Genomic DNA, 21,200 nt, shown 5'->3' with positions numbered 1-21,200 from the left:
AATGAGAATAGGCCACAGTATACTGGGAGAGCAATACGTTCCAAGCTAATTAGCAACTTCTTAAGGAAAAAGGTGAAGCGGGAAGGGAGACGTCGGAGACCCCGCCGATCCATCGCTTGGAGCTCGCTTAGCCAGGCTGGGGGTCCTCGAAGGGGCCAGTGAATAGGTGCTCGGCTCCGAGAACTAGGAGTCCCGAAGCCGGGTGAGGAGCGGGGCCGGGCCGGACGTCTCGTGAGGGGAAGTTGGGACCGGGGATCCCGAGAGGAGGTTGGGACAGCCTACGGTCCGGGAGGTGGTTGACCTTCGGCGCCGAGGGGCAGTCGGGGCGCGGTCGGGCGCGGTGAGTTGAGGCCTGTCCGCCCGGGGCGGGAGCCGCGCGGGTCCTCACGGCTTTCTGTCAGAGAAGCCAGGCCAGGCCTGAGGCGCTCGGGCGGGGCGGCCGCTCGCGCGGGTGGGGCTGCCGCGAGGACGGCGCGCCCGCGGGGCTGACTGAGCCGGCTGAGTCGGGTTTGCTTTGGCCGCTCCCGACCCGCTGTGTTTATTTCCAGGTGTGTGTGGCCGGCTGAGAGATTGCAGGTGGGCGTGCTTGTGTCCTGTAGCCACCTTGTTCCAGAGGTGGGAACGAGGTGTCGGGGGAGGAGCGACCGGCTCCAGCGCTCGGCGCTCGGGCCACACGCGGGTCCTGAAGGCTTCTCGCTGGCGCCTGGGAGTGTGGGGTGGGTTTGCTTGGAATTAGGGTATTTCCCAGGAATCCGGAGGGTATTTTTGCCTCAGGCGCTGATTCGGTTCCCGGCTTGCCCCTTGGGAACCCCAGGGGAGGTGATGGAGATTGCCGCCCCCCCCCCCGACTGTAGGGACCCGTCCGTGGCCGAGGCTCGGAGACTAGGGGTAATTTGTTTCCTTCTTTATTCTCTTACTTTGTCAAATTCCCTGCGGTCTTTGTGATGGTTCGTTATTGGGGTGAATGTTGGTCTCGACTTCCACTCACTACCGATTTCTGGCAAAGCAATACTTTTATATCTGAGTTTCTGCACTTTTGAAATAAGTTTATCTTTGAGAGTACAAGTCGTAAGGAATGACTAATAGGTAAGAAAAAATTGATACAATAAGCATTATAGAAGATAAGAAAATGCTAAATTGTCACTAAGATAATTAGATAAAGCTCAGGCCATCTCAACAGAGAAGAAAGTATGTGTTTTCTACGTAAATTCTGAGGTAGCAAAGCCATATAAAAGTGATCCAGTAAGTTTTAATTTTGAAGTTTTTTTGTTGCTTAAAATTATATAGTTTTCCTAGAATGAGAAAGGGAACATTTTATTTGTTACTTTTTTAAAAAAGATTTATTTATTTTGAGAGAGAGCGCGTGCCTGTGAACGAGGGGGGTGGGGGAGGGGCAGAGGGAGAGACTCTCAAGCCCACTCCTAGCTGAGTGGGAGCACCACCCTCCGTCTCAGGACCCTGAGATCATGGCTCCAAATCAACAGAGGCTTAGCCTACTGAGCCACCCAGGCGCCCCTATTTGTTACATTTTGGATAGTATAGCAACATGATTAGCATTTTCATTTATACTTTATCAGGTAATTATTTTCAAATTCTGAAATTGTTTACTTAAAGATGTTAAGACTCCTTTAGCATATTTCTGAATGACTCCCTTCTGTCACCCACCCTGTTATCTTAGGCTTCTATTGTTAATATAGTCAGTTGTTGTAGACATTAAAAGAACCATGCTAATATGTTTCAATTTGACTCTTTTTGTTGGTGACTAAGTGATTAATAAAAAAAAAAAGAGGGCAATTAAGTTAAACAGATGGGAGAAACACTCAACTAAAACAATGAAAAATCCAACAACGTTCTGGAAAACTAAGAACAGTCCTAAGGTCTACATAGATTTAGCCCTCTTACCAGTAGTACTTTGTCAAGGGGTGCATGTGGAAACATTCTTCCCTCCTCGACATACTCCCACGTGTATCTCATCCCCACATCAGGGAGGACTCAAAATTGAAGGGACATAATCTCACTTGATAGTATGGATTTCTCCACAAGATGGCACTCATACGGTTTTTTTTTAAATTTTAGTTTCTATCCTAAGGAAAGATTTGCAATGTAGTAACTATCACAGAATAAATAGAAATGTGATTTATATTTTATGATTTGTGCATCTATTTCATGTTTTGTTGCATAGAATTTTCTGTCATGTTTCAGAATTTAGAAAAAAATGAGATGTAATGTTGATAAGCAGGGGAAAGGATGGCAATGTAAATGGAACGATGTATGTGTCTAGAAATGGTTCTTCAGTCTCCTGTCAAAGTTGAGGATTTGTTCAGCCCTAGAATTTTATTATATTCCCATATGGCAAATGCTGAATGTTTTTATCCTTTATATTTAGATGCCATCTATGAATGTAAAAATTGTCTTTAAAAAGGAATGTATTTCTATATACATGTTATGTAATATGAATGTAAACATACATATATATGTTAAATTTGCAAATTTTTTTATTTTGGAAAAGTTCAAACATATATACAAAATTGACAGAATGTTATATTGAACTCCATGTACCTATTATATAGCTTTAGGAATTATCAACTCATTGCCAATCATTTTTCATCAATACCCCTTTACCTCTCCCCATTTATTTTGAAGCAAACCTCTGTATATGTTTTTGGCATATTGCTAGAGACGCCCACATTCACGATAAAATGCGTTATCCCTAAATTAAAAATAATGGTGTGAACAAAGTATTAAGAGCCCAAAAGGAGTGATTATTTTTGCCTTGGAGAACAGGACAAACTCAGAGAAGCCTTTGAAGAAGAAATGACATTTGACCTATACATGAAGGATGTGTAGGGATCTGCCAGGTAGAGAAAAAATGGAAGAAAACACATTCTAAGCATTGGTGGAATATGAATAGAGGGGTACAGATGTGAATATGCATGAATTAGAGGAGAACAGAGAATAATGTATTTGAATATTGAGGCACTTTGGAGGAAGCTGCAGAAGATGCAGCTGGAAAGATAGTCCGTGGTTATTCTGGGAAATTAATGATTATAGTTTATGTATCCAGAAATATTTATCTACAGCTTATGAATAAAATATAAACTACTTTTTCTCTATTTTGGTAGATTTATGACACAATCCAGTCTTTAACAATGCTGAAATCAAATGATTCCTTGTTTTCTTTGGATACTTTGTTTTTTGAAAAACGGGATGAAGCTGAAAAGTAAGTCTGCCATAAAGAATGATAACATAGTATATTGTTTTAGAGATTTTTGATGTTTAAGGAGTTTTCATTTTCTCTCTAGAAATATACAGATAAAAAATGAGGGATCAACAAAATGATGTTTCAGGTATATATCTGGTAAACATGGAATTCAGATATAAGGGAGTAACTGAAGTTTAACATCTTAAATGTTGTGACTTAAAAAATAGAGTAGACTCTTACCTATTTGGCTTTCATTTATTTGCATTTCCGGTTTGTTCAAATTATTTTTGGCCAAGGTAAAACTTGAAGTAATGGCCAAACAATAGCCGCAGACAAGGAGTGATGGCACATTTTGGAAACAGAATGGGTAATGTGCCAAAGGCCAAGTGTGATGGGCAGATTCATTGTAGGCAGGAAGTAGGGGTGGAAATAAAGTTGTGGCACCAAAGAAAATAAGAACAGAGAATAGTCTGTTAAATACAGGTTTTTATGGATTTTCACATGTAGATTGTTCTCAATTCTAAGTTTTCTATGAATTCTACTGTATTATTATTTTTTTTTGAAGTTTTTATTTTTAAGTAACCTCTATACCCAATGTGGGGTTCGAACTCACAAGTCCAGGATCAAGAGTTGCATGCTTCACTGACTGAGCTAGCAGGTGACACTATATTATCCTTTTTAAAAAAGGAAACATTGAGTAAAGTGTTTATTGTTTCATTAATATTTTCATTCATTCAAATATTAATTCAAATATCGATTGACTGCAGAAAGGGATATAAGAAGGATGAAACAGACTTTTACTTCAAAAGAACTTAAAATCTATTTGAGGAGATTAAGCACACATATGTAAAGGTCATTAATAAATAAGTATGTAATTCATCATTGAGACTTGGATACTTTGAGAGTGAAAGAGCGCATCCAATTTGCACAATATGTGTTAATCAGGACTGGCCTGGGCAAATTGCAACATATGGTTGCCTTTCTAAAAATACAGAGTCAAAAAAAGCTGTGAAGGAAATGATAAGCATGCATTCATGCAATGAAATTTCAGATTTGGAGGGAGACCTGATAACAGACTAATCAGGTTAGGCTTTATGGTAGTGGGGAGAGACTTCAGGAGACTGTGAAGGATTTGATAGTTCTAATAAGCAGAGAGGAAGAGACCATTTGAAGGCAGAGTTTAACAAAAAGAAAAAGGAATGGAGGTGGGACAATTCGCCGTACTTTTAGGAGATAGTGTATAGAGACGTTTCCTGGAATAGAAGATTCATAAAGGAGAAACAGTGGGACATAAAGTTAGAAAAGTAAACTAAGGATAGATTGTGGTGGATATTAAGTGCCAGAATAAGGATCTTGGACGTGACTTTGTATGTGTTAAAAGCCATAGAACTGAATCAACAAGCATTTATTGACCAATATGTCTAATTATATAAAGCACTGTGCTAAGTATTATTGATGTAAATGGAACTAGAAACAAACGCTTATGTGTTTATGATCTGGAGATGGTATCAGACTGATCTATCCATCATCAATCTTTCTGTTATTTATATATTAATATATATGTTATCTACGCACAGACACACAATACAAGAGGACTGTGATAAATATTATAGTTTCAAATAGTACTTAAGAAGAGGGAAGGATTTAAGCTTGATTTTGAATGAACGTAAGCTCTAGTGCCTATAACAGTTCCTGGAAAATAGTTCTCAGTAAATAATTGTTGAATAGATTAATGAAGGAATGAAACAGTGGAACTTCTATAGGTAGATACAGGATAGGGTCATGTACAGTGGCAGTCAGAGTAAAGGAAATATTTTTGAACAAAGATGAGGAGAGACAGAATGTATTATCTATCTGGTATGCAAGTAGTTCACTTTGGCCTGGACTGTAAGGTAAGTAGTGTAGAAGAGTTAAAACTGTAAGGTAGCCTAAGGCCATTTGGACATTTGGCATTGTTTGGAATCCACTGAAGTACTTTAGATGGAATATAATTATGATGAAAACAATTCTAAATTAATGTGGTAGGAGTGTGTAAAATATGTTAGAGAAAGCTGGAGGCAGTGAGGCCAGTTAAGACATTATTTTTCTTAACCAGACATAAATTGATTAGAGCTTTGATTCCAGTAGTGACAGTGGAAATACAAAGAGATGAATTCAGGAAGCATTATAAAGAAGATGCCGTAAGACCTGGTATATGTCTGGTTATAGTAGGTAAAAGACTATGCTATAATTTAAATTCTGGTTGGATGAGAGAATGATGACACCCATGGAAAATCGGGAAATTATAAGGGAGATTTGATTTTATGGGGATGCTGAATAGCAGAATTAGATATGTGCTTTTTGTATCTTTCTTAGATTTTCTGAAATAGTCTCTGTGTAGAAAAGAGTCAATACATCAGGCCTAAACTGCTGTCCTTGGAAAGGCCCTGCTTGTAAGAATGGCCCTTAGCTGGAGTGAGAACTTGAGGAAAGTTCCCACCATTGACTGATAGGAATGGCCCACTGCCTAAACAGTTTATATAGATAATATGGTTTATGCTGAATATCTGCTTTTCTTCTGGGAATCTAGAATTTAGGTATGTACTAGGCAGGGAATGCCCACATGATTAGTCCCCAGTAAAAGCCCTGGGCATTGAGTCTCTAATGAGCTCCCTCATTGGCAACAATTCACACATGTTGTTACAGCTGCTGAGGGAATTAAAGATGTCCTGTGTTACGGTACTGGGAGAGGATCTTTGGAAGCTTGTGCCTGGTTTCCCCTGGACTTTGCCTCATAGTCAGGAATAGGACTATATGTTGAGTCCTTTGAATCAGCCCAGGGAATCATCGGCTTTGGGGGTAATCTTGGGGACCCTCTGACAGTCCTAAATTTCAAATGCTTTGGCCTATTATCAGACAGTCTGTCAAACATTGTCAGATAATGTTTTGTAGATTTTTGATTTGGAAAACGTAGCTGTAGTAGGTATGTTTTATGTGCTACAGAAGGCAGTGAAGTAAAAGACTGGGTCTCTCGCTTTTGAGAGTATAAAATCCTAAAGGAAGAGATTAAAAAACAAATCATAAAATCCTTGCCGCTTGGCATAGACAGTATATGTGGTGTTCTTCTCAAGTTTATTTCCTGTCACCTAATACTTATCTTTTTGTTCTAATGAAGGGCAAATCAACTTTTATTAAAAAGGGAATATTAAAACATTGTATGTTAATAGTATCACAGCTGAAAGATAAGGAGAAGTAGTTCATAATGCCAACAGGGTGGCAAAATTCTCAACTACTGTAAGTTTACAAAGTGATTGTCAGTTTCAACCATTTCTTGGATTTTCTGTGGTTTGTAGGTGGTTCTGAATCAAGAGTATTTGTGTTAGGACATTAATTTGTAATAATGTTTTAGGAATACTCTAGAATACCAGTAGTGGTGTCATTTACACACTGATGACCCATGATTAGTTGTGAGGTGTGTCATAAGTAATTTGTTACTTGTGATAGTAAAGATGCTAACATTTCAGAATGAATTACTACTTTTTTTTTTATATTGGAGCAGATTTAAGGTTCTTGTCACAAGCAATTGAATTGGAAAAAAAGAGACAGAGTTATAGCCATTATTTACGTAGAATATCTCACATAGCAGTGTCATTAATCCTATGACACACAAGGAAAAAAGATTGAGAACACTGTTGTGTATAGAGATACATCAAAGTCACCATAGAAAATTAATTTATAGGATGTTTAAGAGTCTATAATTGAGTAATGTTTAATTAATGAATAGTTCTGATGTAACTTTCTTAACATATATGTTCACACTTTTATATTTTATATAGCTATCCAGATAATGAAAAATCACTGGATTGGTTTCTCCCACCTGCTCCGTTGATTTCAGAAATTCCAGATACTCAGGCATTAGAGGAGGAAATAAGAAGTCATAAACTGTTAGGTAAACTATCACATATTTGCTATGAAGTTAAACCCGTGCAGCTTATGTCAATGTAAAAAATCTAGTAACACATTAAAGTATTAATTCCTTTATTTTAATGGAATAAAATGATAGACTTATTATATTCAAAATAGTGCTCACCAAATCTTAAAATCGAAAACATTTTTCCTCTCTATACATACATATACATACATATGCATATTATAAACTATCACAAACACGTTCTATTGTTGTATGAATTTGTTTCCTCTTATTATTAAAATTGTCATTGCCATTTAGTTTTTGTCTTGCGTTTTACTAAGGTAGGATCCTCTGGGTTAGGAAACCACATTCCTGAAAAAAACAAAATGCAGAATATTATAATATAGTTTGGTACCATTTTTATAAAGTTAAAGACAAGCAAATTCAAACAATATATGTGATCTTATGTGATATTGTTGATAAAATTTTGATTTTTAAATTTAGTGGTAGTTCATGTATGTTATCTTATTAAACTTTGTAATTTGTATATATTTTATACATGAAAATATACATTATTTATATTCTCGTATGTACCAAATAATATATAGAATACACAAGCTTATATATACTATATATATACATAGATGGTAAAGCAAATTTAAGCCCTAACAAGTCCTCCAGATTCCTTCCAACCTCTCAAAGATGCTTGTAAAGTCTCTGTAAAGAAACCTTTAAAATTTTGTCACCCTGATGAAAGCATTACTTTATTTTGATTTTAGAAGCAATATTACAAAGTTAAAAACATTGTATCATGTATTTTAATACTGAATCAAATTCAGTAACATTTTATATGATTGGTCATTGTATTTCTGTGTGTAAATTGGTTATATAAATTTTCAAATCCTCCTAATTGTATAGTTATATCATTTTTATAGATAAAATACTTAAAAGGTATAATTATGGTAATTTTTGTGGGTCAGAAATTAAACCTATTTTATAATGTAGGTTTTATATAAATTTCAAATCTCAATAATTCTTAATTAATTTGAGTGCCCTCCAGTGATGTAATGTACAATAGCAGTACCAATCACCTATAGTTCAAACCATATATGGTATTACAGATTGTCTTATTATTGTATGAATAACTTGCGTGTTTACCTAGTAAACTGTTTTGAAAATTTTTATTACATTTTTTCATGGTCATTTTGAAAATTTATTTTCATGGGGAACATATATTAATTAATATATTCCATTTTTGTAGGTCAGGAAGAGAGGCCAAAAATATTACCATCAAATTTAAAGATAACTAATGAAAACACAAATTATATTTCACCAACACAAAAATTCCAATTTGCCTTTTCCTCAAATGAATATGAAGCAGGTGATCTTAATTTAGGAGTAGCAGGTAACAATGACTTATCACATGTTCCTGGCAAGCTGGCATATGGTTCTTCTCAGAAATACAAAAATCAGATTGGCACTGAGATAGTGCCTGAGAAAAGTGTTCCAGATAATACAAAATTAGTTAATTTTGCAGAAGACAAAGGAGAGAGCACACCAGCCTTCCGGAAAAGGTAATTAATTAAATGAAATACAGAATATTCAGTTATAAAGTTGAGTATTTATGGTATGTCCAAATGTATGAAGTATGATAGAATCTAAATGAGAAAAACATCAACAACAAATAGGGTTTGCTATATACCAGATGCTCATAGGTTCTTGCCTTCAGAGAGCTATAGCTTAATGGGGGAAAGACAAATAACTAAAATAATTGATTAAATACTTTATGGGACTCCTGGGTGGCTCAGTCGTTAAGCTTCTGCCTTCGGCTCAGGGCGTGATTCCAGAGACCTGGGATCGAGCCCCGCATCTGGCTCCCTGCTCCGCTGGGAGCCTGCTTCTTCCTCTCTCACTCCCCCTGCTTGTGTTCCCTCTCTTGCTGGTTGTCTCTCTCTGTCAAGTAAATAAATGAAATCTTAAAAAAAAAAAAAACTTTATAGTACAACAATTATTTTGATGAGGTATACAGTTAGAGCAAAGGTCTCAAACTTTTTCAAACTTTTTATTGTCAGGACCCTTTACACTTAAAAATTATTGAGGATTCCCAATAGTTTTTGTGTATGTGGGTTATGCCTATCAATATTTAACCATATTAGAAATCAAAGCTGAAAAAATTTAAAATGCAAACAATGCTTTAGTAATATTATGAAAATTGTTTTGGTCCCATGAACTCTTTGAAAGTCTCAACCATCCTTTGAGAATTGCTGTGACAGCATATCACATGGGGACCTAATCTGTTCTGGAGCATTAAGGAAGGCTTTCCTGAAGAAGTGGTACTTAAACTTAACCTTGGGGCACCTGGGTGGCTCAGTTGGTTAATTGTCTCCCTTCTGCTCAGGTCATGATCCCAGAGTCCCAGGATCGAGTCCCGCATCAGACTCCCTGCTCAGCGGGGAGTCTGCTTCTCCCTCTGACCCTCCACCCTCTCGTGCTTTCTCTCTCCCACTCTCTCTCTCAAATAAATAAATAAAATCTTTTTTAAAAAGACAAAAAACTTAACCTTAAGGAGGAATAGAATTAAACTAAGGGCAAATAAAGGAGAATGCTCCAGGCGGAAGGAATAGTATGTGCAAAAGACCTAAAGCAGCACAGAGCTTGGCTTATTCTTAGAAAATTTCCTTTTGTGTAAAAGCAGAGAGAATGCAGAGAGGTAAGGTTTGGAGAGGTCAAGTCATTCAGAAACATGTAGGCCATGGTAAACTTTGTGCTTTTTCTTAAGGCACTGTTTCTTAAACTGTGACCTGTGGACCCACTGTAACAGAATCACCTGGAGTACTAGTTAGAAATTTGGATTCCTGGGTTCTACCTTAGGCCTGTTGAATCACAGCCTAGATAAAGGTGGGCAGGGGACCCAGGAATTGTCATTTTTAACAATTTTTCTAGATGATTGTTATGCACACTAAAGTTTGAGAGCTAGTGTTCTAAGGTTCTGCATTTTAAGTAGAGGAGTAAAATTAGATTTTTTTTTTTTAAATTCTGGAGTCTATTTTGGCATCAGTGTGATGAATTAGAAGGGAGCTAAAATATGTTATGAAAGGTCACTTAGAAGGTTTTTTTTTTTTTTATTAATCTAGGTGAGGGAGAATGGGAGACTGATGTTGACTGTGGTAGCAGGAATGAGAGAGTTCAGAGTGATTTAGGAGATAGAATCCCATAGGACCTAAAGGATTATTAGATATGACACCTGATTTCTAGTTTTCTGACTTGATCCAGAATGATGAAGGATGGTAGTGTCCTTTCATGATGCAGAAAACTATAAAGGAAGAACAGGTTTTGGGGAAGGTAATGAGTACAGATTTGGACATGTTGAGTTTGAGTACCTATAAATTGTCCAAATAGAGAACTGGATGTATGGGTTTAAAGATTCAGAAGAGATCTAATTGATAGGTTTTTTTTTTCCTCTGTGACATTAGAGGTGAGGTCATATGTGGAGTTTGAGGGGGAAAGTGGGGGTATTGAGCAAGTATGAGAAGAGTGGAAGAGATTATAGAAAATGGGAAAGTAATCCAATTAGAATAATGGTAGGATTGTTGGGCACTCTAAAGGGCCCAGTTGAGGTTGATGTCTGAATTTCTTTATAACAGTTCTATTAAGATATTACTCAGGGCGCCTGGATGGCTCAGTCGGTTAGCATCCAACTCTTTGTTCTGGCTCAGGTCATGATTTCAGGGTCGTGAGATTGAGCCCTGCATGGGGCTCCTTGCTCAGCATGGAGTTTGCTTGAAATTCTCTCCCTCTGCCCCCTCCTTGCCCCTCCCCAGTTCACACTCACTCTCTCAAATAAGTAAATAAATTAAACCATAAAACAGAGATATAACTCACATATAAAATTCACTTTTCTGAAGTGTACAATTCATTGGTTTTTAGAATATTCACAGAATTGTGTAATCATCAGTACTATCTAATTTTAAAACATTTTCATCTCCCCAAAAGGAACTCTGTATTCATTTTTGATCACTCGCCTTTCCAACTCCTCTCCTCATTTTCCTCCCCTCTCCCCAGCCCCTGGCAACCACTAATCTTTCTGTTTCTATGGATTTACCTATTCTAGACTTTCATATAAGTGGAATCATACAATGTCTGGCCTCTTGTGTCTATCTTCTTTCACTTAGTGTAATGTTTTCAGGGTTTATCCATATTATGTCATGTATCAATACTTCTTTCTTTTTGTGGTCAAATGATATTCCATTGAGTGGACAATACATTTTGTTTATCCATCTATCAATTGTTGGGCATTTGAAGTGTTTCCATTTCTTGGCTCTTATTAATAATGTTGCTATGAACATTCATGTACAGGTTTTTGTGTGAATATATTTTTTTTAATTGTTTTGGATTTATGCTTAGAATTGGAATTGCTAGGTCATATGGTAACTGTATACTTAACTTTTTTGAGAAACTGCCAAATTATTTTCCAAAATAACTGCACCACTTCATAATCCTACAAGCAATATGTGAGGGTTCCACTTTCTCTACATCTTTGTCAGCAGTTGTTATTGTTCATCTTTTTTATTGTGGCCATCCCAGTGTGGTATGAAGTGGCATCTCATTGATTAGCATTTCCCTAATGACTTATATTGGGCATCTTTTCATATGATTATTGGCTAGTTGTGTATTACCTTTGGAATAACATCTATTCAAATCCTTTGCCTGTTTTTTAATTGGGTTTTTCATCTTTTACTGTTGAGTTGTAAGAGTTCTTTATATATTTAGGATAAAAGTCTTTTATCAGCTGTATGATTTGCCAATATTTCTCCCATTCTCTGTGTTGTTTTTCACTTTTTTGATAATGTCCTTAGCAGCACAAAAGTTTTAAATTTTGATGAGGTCAAGTTTATCTAATTTTTCTTTTGTTGCTTGAGCTTTTGGTGTCATATCCAAGAAATCATTGCTTAATCCAAGGTTGTATAAAGATTTACTACTGCATTTCTTATAAGATTTTTATAGTTTTAGCTCTTACATTTAGGTCTGTGATCTATTTTTCTAAGGATTTTGTATATTTATTTATTTTAGAGAGAGAGCATGAGGTGGGGGAGGAGCAGAGGGAGAGGGACAAGCAGACTCCATGCTGAGTGCAGAGCATGACACGGGGCTTGATCCCAGAATCTTGAGGGCATGACCTGAGCCGAAATCAAGAGTCCGATGCTTAATGGACTGAGTCACCCAGGCACCCCTATGCACCTTTGAAGCTCTCTGAACCCCCGTCATATAGGGGTTTTCCTTCATGGTAGTTTCATTAGGTAGGCATGATTGATTAAATAATCGGTCATCAGTTATTGAACTCAATCTCCATTCCTCTTTCTTCCTTGGATGTCACAGGCTGAAAGTTCAACCTTCTCTAACTAGGGTTTTTTTCTGACAGTTAACCCCCATCCTGAAGCTATCTAGGGGTCCTGTAAGTGTCACTTCATTAGCATAAACTCAGGCATGATTGAAAGGTTTGTCATGAATAACAAAAGATGCTTTTTTTTAAAAGATTGTATTTATTTATTTGACAGAGAGACAGCCAGCAAGAGAGGGAACACAAGCAGGGGGAGTGAGAGAGGAAGAAGCAGGCTCCCAGTGGAGCAAGGAGCCCGATGCGTGGGTCGATCCCAGGACCCTGGGATCACGCCCTGAGCCGAAGGCAGATCCTTAACGATTGAGCCACCCAGGCACCCCACAAAAGATGCTTTTTATCACAATCTTTACACAAGCTTTACTGTCACACAGGAAGTTCCAAGGGTTTTAGGAGCTCTGTGCCAGGAACTGGGAACAAAGACCAAATGTATATTTCCTATTATACGAACTAGGAAACTATCTACTAAATAAAAGTTTTATTTCTGGACTTTGAATTCTATTCCATTGACCAATATGTCTGCCCTTATGCCATAAGTACATATCCCACACTGTCTTAATTGCTCTAACTTTGTTGTAAAGTTCAAATTGGGCTGTGTGAGTCCTCCAACTTTGTTCTGTTTTTCAAGATTTTTTTTTTTTTTTGGCTTCTCTGGGCTCTTTGCATTTTCATATGAATGTTATGATAAACTGGTAAATTTCTGCAAAGAACCCAGCTGGGATTTTGATGGGGATGGTGTCGAATCTGTAGATCAACTTGAGGAGTATTGCCATCTTAATAACATTAAGTCTTCTAGTCTCTGAACATGGGATATCTTTTCATTTGTTTAGATTTTCTTTAATTTCTTTCAGTGATCTTGTGAGATTTTCATTGAACAAGTCAAACTTATTTTGTTTATTTTTAAGTATTTTATTCTTTTTGATGTTTTTATAAATGGAATTAAATTTTTTTTTCAGATTGTACATTGCAAGTATATAGACATCAGCAATTGATTTTGGTATATTGATCTTGTATCTGCAATCTTGCTGGTGATGACTCTCAGTTTTATTGTTTAGAGTGTATCATCTACCTAACTGCTTTTTCCAGTAGTGTTCCCCTGCCCAGCTGTAATTATTTTAAAAAGTAGATAGATTCAGCTAGGATTGAGGTTTTGCAAAATGAGTATGTTAAAAGGATAAAGAGGAATAGGAGTGTAGAATATCAGTAAGAGAGTAGTCAAAAAGATAGGCCATGGGATCTAAGTCCATTAAAGGTAGATGAGAAAAGAGAAGGGAAGATAGTTTGGGAGAAATTAAAGAGGTTCATTATGGTAAATTTGTTTTTTGACCTCATTGGTAGCTTGGATAAGCAACCTATAAGGATAAGAGGCTGTTATGATATATTGGAATGATTGATTTGAGAGCAGTTCTTGAGAGGAGGACAGTGTTTAAGATCAGAGAATAGGTGAATGAGATTGTTTGAAGGAGAAAGCCACTGTAGATGAATGCCTAAGAAATGGAGAGGAGAGGATTTTGAACATCCTCTTGACATCTATACTTATTTAGTATTTCTTATACTAAAATGATTATTGAATAATATTTGGGAAGTCGATGCTGTTACTGACAAGAAGCCCCAATACCTATCTACATGGGCCTCTCCATACAGTTGCCTGTGTATTCTCATGATGTAGTGGCTAACTCTTCTGAGTGTGAATGATCCAAGAGACCATGCAGAAGTGACAGTATCTTTTATGACCTCCCCTTGGAAGTCATACACTTGTACTTCTGCAGTACTCTGCTGGTCATGTAATTCTGTTTTGACTCAAAGTCCTAATTTGAAAAGGGTGCGAATAGCAGGAGACAGGTATCATTGGGGCTGTCTTGGAGGTTGGCTTCTACAAATGAATTTGAGTTTCTGAAAAGTGAAAAGACATAATTCAGTGGTAAATTTATCAAGTTGTATTTTAGGGGAATGCTTAAATTTTATGTTTGAATAAAACACAGTCTATGGGCATTTTAAAGGGATGAATTTTATGCTAGTTTTTCCCATTCTAAGCAGCTGTTACAAGTGCAAACATGTTTTGTTTTATTTTTATTTTTTTGCAGATTATTTAAAATATCTGACAATATACATGAAGATGTTAATTCTAATGACAGTACAAACTTAGACTATCCTATTGGCTCAGTGAAAATTGCCTCAACAGAAATGAACAAAGGGGAGCCATGGAAATGTAGCAGTAGTAAGCAGAAACATCAATATTCAGACATTAACATATTTACAGCAAGCAGTACTTTTTCTGCTTCTGAAATCAGAGAAGACATATTCAAAGCACCAACTTTTTCACTTGCATCCCAGCCTCATGAAGTTCAAGGTAATTCCTTGCTTTTTCAGTTGATTTTATAACAGAACAAACTTGTCTGTATTTCTCAGCATAAGAAAGAATTAAAAAAATAATAAATTTGAGTAGATTATCTGTGTGCAGTTTCTGCATTCCCCGATCATACTGCATTTTTTAAACTATGATCTAGGGTGTCTGGCGCTCAGTTGGTACAGCATGTGACTCTTCATGTCAGGGTTGTGAGTTCAAGCCCTGTGTTGGACGTGGAACCTACTTAAAAAAATAAAAAATGAAATAAACTATGATCTAATATTTAACTGTGCTCTTAATTAAAAGTTATGCTAGTTTAATTGAAGCTGCTTATATGGAAGAAATTAAAATGCCTATATAAATATGTAGAATTTTTTTTTAGGGGTAATAGAAAATGATTTAGATTCCTTGAAGGCTGTCACAGAAATCCGTATCCTTTAAATTATTTTACTACAGCAGCTTTATATTTGAAATCATAATTTGTAAGCATGTTATTTCATTGTATCTGTGTTTATTTTATTGACAAAGAAAAAGAGGGAAAAGTGAATCTTTTGGGTCATGTGAGTGACCCAGTAAGTGTGTGTTAGTCAGTGCTGCTCAAAGTGTGGTCTACAGACTGGTGCCAGTTTGTGAACTGCTTGTTACCAGTTTGTGACAAGATAAGTATAGAAATGAGTTTTGTATTACTGGCTGAATTCTGAGCATATTTTCTTAGATACAGATAATTTCTTACACTTTGGGTAAGGATAGCATATTGGAAAGACATGGGTAGGGGAAATAAATGAGAATGGGACATTCTGTGGATTGGGGATAGTTTTATAAATCTAGTATTTTTTAAATGAAATTTGCAGTTTATACCTATGATCTGATTTACATGTCTGGGCGTTTCCAATATAAATATCTTGAGTATGTATGTGTGTTCTGGAGGTAACATCCTCTTTAATTTTCTGATACCTCATATATGTCTATAAACAGTGTACTTATTGTTTTTTTTTTTATAATCCAGCAGCTCTATTATGTGACCATTTCCCTATGACCTATGAACTCCTTGAAGGGAAGGGCCATCCCTTATTTATCTTCCTATCTCTAAATACACTGAAAGGCTGGTAAAGGAAGTTATTCTGGCAAAAGAGTAGCCATGAGCTAGGATGAGGGCAAAATAGTGTGGAATATGTTAGAAAGATCAAGCATTCCAGTTTGTCTGAAATAAAAGCTATGATCACAGGAGCTGTAGGACATAATGATTAATAGGTATTTTAGGATCAGGTTATTTAATGCCATGGATACCAAGGTCAAGAGGTTTTGTTTTTGTTTTTGCTTTTTAATTTATTAAGCAATGAGGAGAAACCATGCAGTATTTTGAGCAAGTAAGTTATGTCATCAAAAGCATGCTTTAGGAATATGGAATTAATGACTCAAAGCTGGAGAAGGCTCTAGACTCCATAAAAGTTATTGTCTCTTTGTCAAAACAGAAAATGAATTCCTCCTGAGCTGGAGGAATCTAGGGGAGAATTATTCTAATCCTGGGTACTCGGTACTGAGACCATTCTGAGGTATGGTTAGGAAATATTTGCCTGACCAATCATGGAATGTTGCCTCCAATGCAGACAACTGAACTAAGTTAGAATGGGGGGAGGGAACAATAAAAGGTTATACATGATGATATCATAACTTCAGATATAGTCAGCTTTTAGTGCTTCTGTTCAGCATGGTGTTTCAATCCTACTATGCTTTCTTCTCTCTGGTGATCTAAATAAGGTTGGAACATAATAAATAGGTTAGCCTTAAACAGTTAAAAGCTAGTTTCATTATCTGTATGAGGGGAAAGTCTTATCCCTTACTGGAACTGGCCATAATATTACAGTAACTTTTGAAGAGTTTTCAAGATTTTCATGCTATATTAGCTCTGCTGAAATAGTTCTGTTGTTTAGGTGTTTTAGTTAAGAATATCACCTACTCTCGTGGTACATTGATTTGTTGTTCAAAAAGTTCATTTGCTGTCAAACTCACAGAACTGCTACTTTTTATTATTTATAAGTGTGTATTTAAAGTGGAAGGCTATGGGGCGCCTGGGTGGCGCAGTCGTTAAGCCTCTGCCTTCCGCTCTGCCTTCGGCTCAGGGCGTGATACCATCGTTCCCGGATCAAGTCCCGCATCGGGCTCCTCTGCTGGGAGCCTACTTCATCGTCTCCCACTCCCCTGCTGTGTTCCTTCTCTCGCTGGCTGTCTCTGTGTCAAATAAATAAATAAAATCTTTAAAAAAGAAAAAAAAGCCTTTGGTTTTTTCCACAATAAAGTGGAAGGCTAAATGCTTTTTATGATAATTTGAGAGGTTTGGAATTACTTGGACACAACTTATTTTCTAATTCTTTTACAATATTTTATTGTATTTGAATCCTCAGGACAGTAGAAACTTGGTCAGATTGATTTTGCTATAGAAATCTTATTTTCAATGCTGCAGACATTTTCCTACCTGTTATAACATATAATTGCAGTGACACTGCTGAGTGTTTGTTGAGCTAAAGGAAAAATTTGATATCAAGTGTTTATAGTGATGATAAATGATGTTAGTAGTTGAGTTTTCTCATGAGCTGGAAAACTAATTCTACATCTACTCTGAATCAAAGATTCATTTTTGTGAATGTAAATTGATATGGAACTACCTAATGAGAGAAAAACCAGCAAGATGGCCCACTTGTGGGCTTGTTACAAATAAATATTTTATAGGAGGAGACATATCTTGAAGGAAAAATGAGATTCTTTCAAAAGATTGATGGATTGACAAACTCAAAATCACACTTTTGTTTTGGCACAAATATTCTGATACTCTGTATAACTGAAAGTAAAATGAAGATTTGTGTATTTGCTTGATTTGATAAATGCAAACCTATATTAGTTGAGTGCTTACTGTGTGCCAGGCACTGTTCTAGGTATTTGGGATGTGTCAGTTAAGAAAACAGATAATGAATCCTTGCCCTTGAAGAGTTAACATTCTTGGGATGGGGGTAGGGAAGAAGACAGATCTGAACAATTGTAACAGTGTATAAATAAGTTATATAGTATGTTAGAAGGAAATGAGTAATATGGAAAATGAAAAAGTAGAGCAGAGTAAAGGAGTTTAAACTGGGGATGCTGGAATTGAGGGCTCAAGATTAGAATTAAGTAGAATAATTTGGGTAGGTCTTCTTGAGAAGGAGAGATGTATAAGCAATTGAAGAAAGTGAAAGAGCCAAGGAAATAAGGAGGGAAGCAGTCTAGGCAGAGGGAAGGCCTTATAGCAGGAACATGGCTGGTTTTTCTGAAGTACAGAAGAGTCCAGTATAGCTGGATGAGATTAATCAGAGGCAAGAGTAGTAGGACCTGAGGACAAAATCACAAAGATGGAGGGGAGAGGCAAAATCATGGAGGGTCTTGTAGTCATTCATATGCTTTCAGAGAAAGCGGGCAATTTGAGCAGAGAAGTAATATGGTCTCATTTAACCTTTTAACGAGATCCCTTACTACAGTCCATCAATTTTTGTATATGTTCATAAAAATATAATTGCTTAAATAATTATGTATTTGTATTCTCAGATATATTGTGTTTTATGTTTCCTAATAGATTATAACAGCCTCCATTGTAAGAACTCACTTTCTTCTTTATAGCTTCCCACAGCTTTCTAAATCCAGTAATGTCTTTTGCATATAGTGTTTAATAGATGTAATTGGTAGATGTGACTCAGACTGAGAAGAACACCATTTTAAGTATAGATATCTCCCAAACTGACAATAGACTCTCACCTTGGAGAGGGGACAGTTTATTCTTCACATCTCTTAATGTTTTTGAGCATTCTTACAGAGGAAGGACCATTTAAGTTCTTATAGAATCAATATGCTGATAATTGCAATTAAATCCACAATTTAGTATGACCAAATTATTGAAAACAAAGGGGTTCAGGATTAGGTGACCAGAAACACATATCAGCTAATGAAACACAATCAAATTTTAAAAGTTAAAACAGTTAAAAGTGAAAAGTTAAAAAGTGAAATTGGGAACTTTAAAGGAGATCTAAAAATCAAATGGCCTAGTCAACGTGAATAAGAAAACACCACTCTGCAAAAGATAAACTATACACGTAACTTTGATATACTGTCACATACGCAACTTTCTGCATCTTTTCCATCAGATTTAATTGTCAAATTAACCCTTATATAAACCTTGTTTCCGTATAGGGACTTTACAAATTCTTTTCAGAATATGGACTGTTCTTGGGGACTGTAGTAATTTCTGTTAATTTCTCCCCCCTCCCGGCTTTATTGAAGTATAATTGACAAAATTTTATCACATGTATGATGTGATAATTTGACATACATATGCATTATAATAGGTTGCCAACATCAAGTTAGTTTCTACCCTCCATCACCTTCCATGTTTACATTTTTTTTCAATTATATAATACAGTGCTATCAACTCTAGTCACCATGTCATACATTAGATCCTCAGACCTTATTAATCTTACAGCGGAAAGTTTATACCTTCTTACCAGCCTCTTTCTATTTCTCCCATGTCCCCAGCCCCTGTCAACCATCATTCTACTCTGTTTTTATGAGTTTGACCTTTTGTGGTTTTTTCTTTTTCAAAGATTTTATTTATTTATTCGGCAGAGATAGAGACAGCCAGCGAGAGAGGGAACACAAGCAGGGAGAGTGGGAGAGGAAGAGGCAGGCTCATAGCAGAGGAGCCTGATGTGGGGCTCGATCCCATAATGCCGGGACCACGCCCTGAGCTGAAGGCAGACGCTTAACCGCTGTGCCACCCAGGCGCCCCTGACCTTTTGTGTTTTTTTGAGTCCACTTATAAGTAATACTATGCAGTATTTGTCTTTCTCTTTCTGGCTTAATTCATTTTGCATAATGGCTTTCAGTTTCATCCAATTTGTCAAAAAAGGCAGAATTCCCTTCCTTTTTAAGGCTAAATAATATTTCATTGTGTGTGTATGCATGTGTGTGTGATATATATCACATTTTCTTTACCCATTTGTCTCTTGACAGACACTTAAGATTATTTCTATACCTTGGTTATTGTGAATAATGCTGTAGTGAACACGGGAATACAGTGATCTATTTGAGATACTGATTTTGTTTCCTTTGAATATGTACCGTGGGAGCACCTGAGTGGCTCAGTCTGTTAAATGTCTGACTCTTGATTTCAGCTCAGGTCTTGATCTCAGGGTTGTGAGTTCAAGCCCCACATTGAATATATACCCAGAAGTGAAATTGCTGGATCATAAGATAGTTCTATTTTTAATTTTTGAAGGAACCTCCATACTGTTTTCCATAATGGAGGTACCCCTTCATTCCTACCTACGGTGTACAAGGATTCCCTTTTTTCCACATCCTCACTAGCATTTATCTTTTGTCTTTTTTGGTAAATGACATCCTAACGGGTGTGAGGTGATATCTCATTGTGGTTTTAATTTGCATTTCCCTGATGATTAGTGATGTTGAGCACCTTTTCATGTGCTGTTGGCCATTTGTGTCTTCTTTGGAAAAATGTCCATTCAGATCCTTTGCCCATTTTTAAATTGAGTTATTTGTTTTTTGCAATTGAGCTGTATGAGTTCCTTGTATATTTTGAATATTAACCCCTTATCATATATGTGGTTTACGAATATTTCCTTCTATTCCATAGGTTGCTTTTTCATTTTGTTGATGGCTTCCTCTGCTGTGCAGAAGCTTTTTAGTTTGAAGTAGTACACTTGTTTATTTTTGAGTTTGTTGCCTTTGCCTTTGATTTTAAATCTAAAAAAAATGCCAAGACTAGTGTAGGGGAGTTTATTCCCTATGTTTTCTTCTAAGAGTTTTAGGATTTCGGGTCTTAACGTTCAAGTGTTTGAACCACTTTTGAGTTGATTTTTGTATATAGTGTAAGGGATCCAGTTTCATTCTTTTGCATGTGGATATCCAGTTTTCCCAGTACCTTTTATTGAAGAGGTTATCTTTTCCTAGTTCTTGGCTCCTTTGTTGAAAACTTATTTACCATATACGCACAGATTTATTTCTAGGCTATCTATTCTGTCTCTTTGATCTAGGTGTCTAGTTTTTATGCCGATACCATCCAGTTTTTGATTACTGTAGCTTCTTAACACAGTTTGAAATCAGGAAGTATGATGCCTCTGGCTTTGTTCTTCTTTCTCAAGATTGCTTTGGATATTTGGGGTCTTGTGTAACTCCATATGAATTTTAGAATTTTTTTATATTTCTCTGAAAAATGCAGTTGGAATTTTGGTAAGGATTGAATTGAATCTGTAGATTGCTTTGGCAATTTACAATTTAGCAATATCAGTTCTTGAATCCTTGAATATGGAATATCTTTCCATTTATTTGT

The 21,200-nt window shown here is 36.5% G+C and overlaps 1 protein-coding gene across 18 annotated transcripts in view; it reads left to right on the top strand.

The window, feature by feature from the left end:
• Positions 1-21,200, top strand: part of HFM1 (helicase for meiosis 1) — a 103,152-nt gene continuing 81,952 nt past the window's right edge. For 10 of the 18 annotated variants that reach the window (XM_034653872.1, XM_034653879.1, XM_034653877.1 and 7 more), the window contains exons 1-6: positions 586-888; positions 3,123-3,220; positions 7,018-7,130; positions 8,353-8,665; positions 14,571-14,836; positions 15,216-15,263. In XM_034653872.1, the coding sequence (XP_034509763.1) occupies positions 823-888; positions 3,123-3,220; positions 7,018-7,130; positions 8,353-8,665; positions 14,571-14,836; positions 15,216-15,263 (904 nt within the window). In that variant the 5' untranslated portion in view covers positions 586-822. The other 8 variants (XM_034653874.1, XM_019806885.2, XM_034653880.1 and 5 more) reach the window with 8 other exon arrangements.

The sequence above is a fragment of the Ailuropoda melanoleuca genome, chromosome 2, assembly GCF_002007445.2.
Source record: "Ailuropoda melanoleuca isolate Jingjing chromosome 2, ASM200744v2, whole genome shotgun sequence".
Classification (NCBI taxonomy): Eukaryota; Metazoa; Chordata; class Mammalia; order Carnivora; family Ursidae; genus Ailuropoda; species Ailuropoda melanoleuca.
This window is presented reverse-complemented; position numbering and strand designations above follow the sequence as displayed.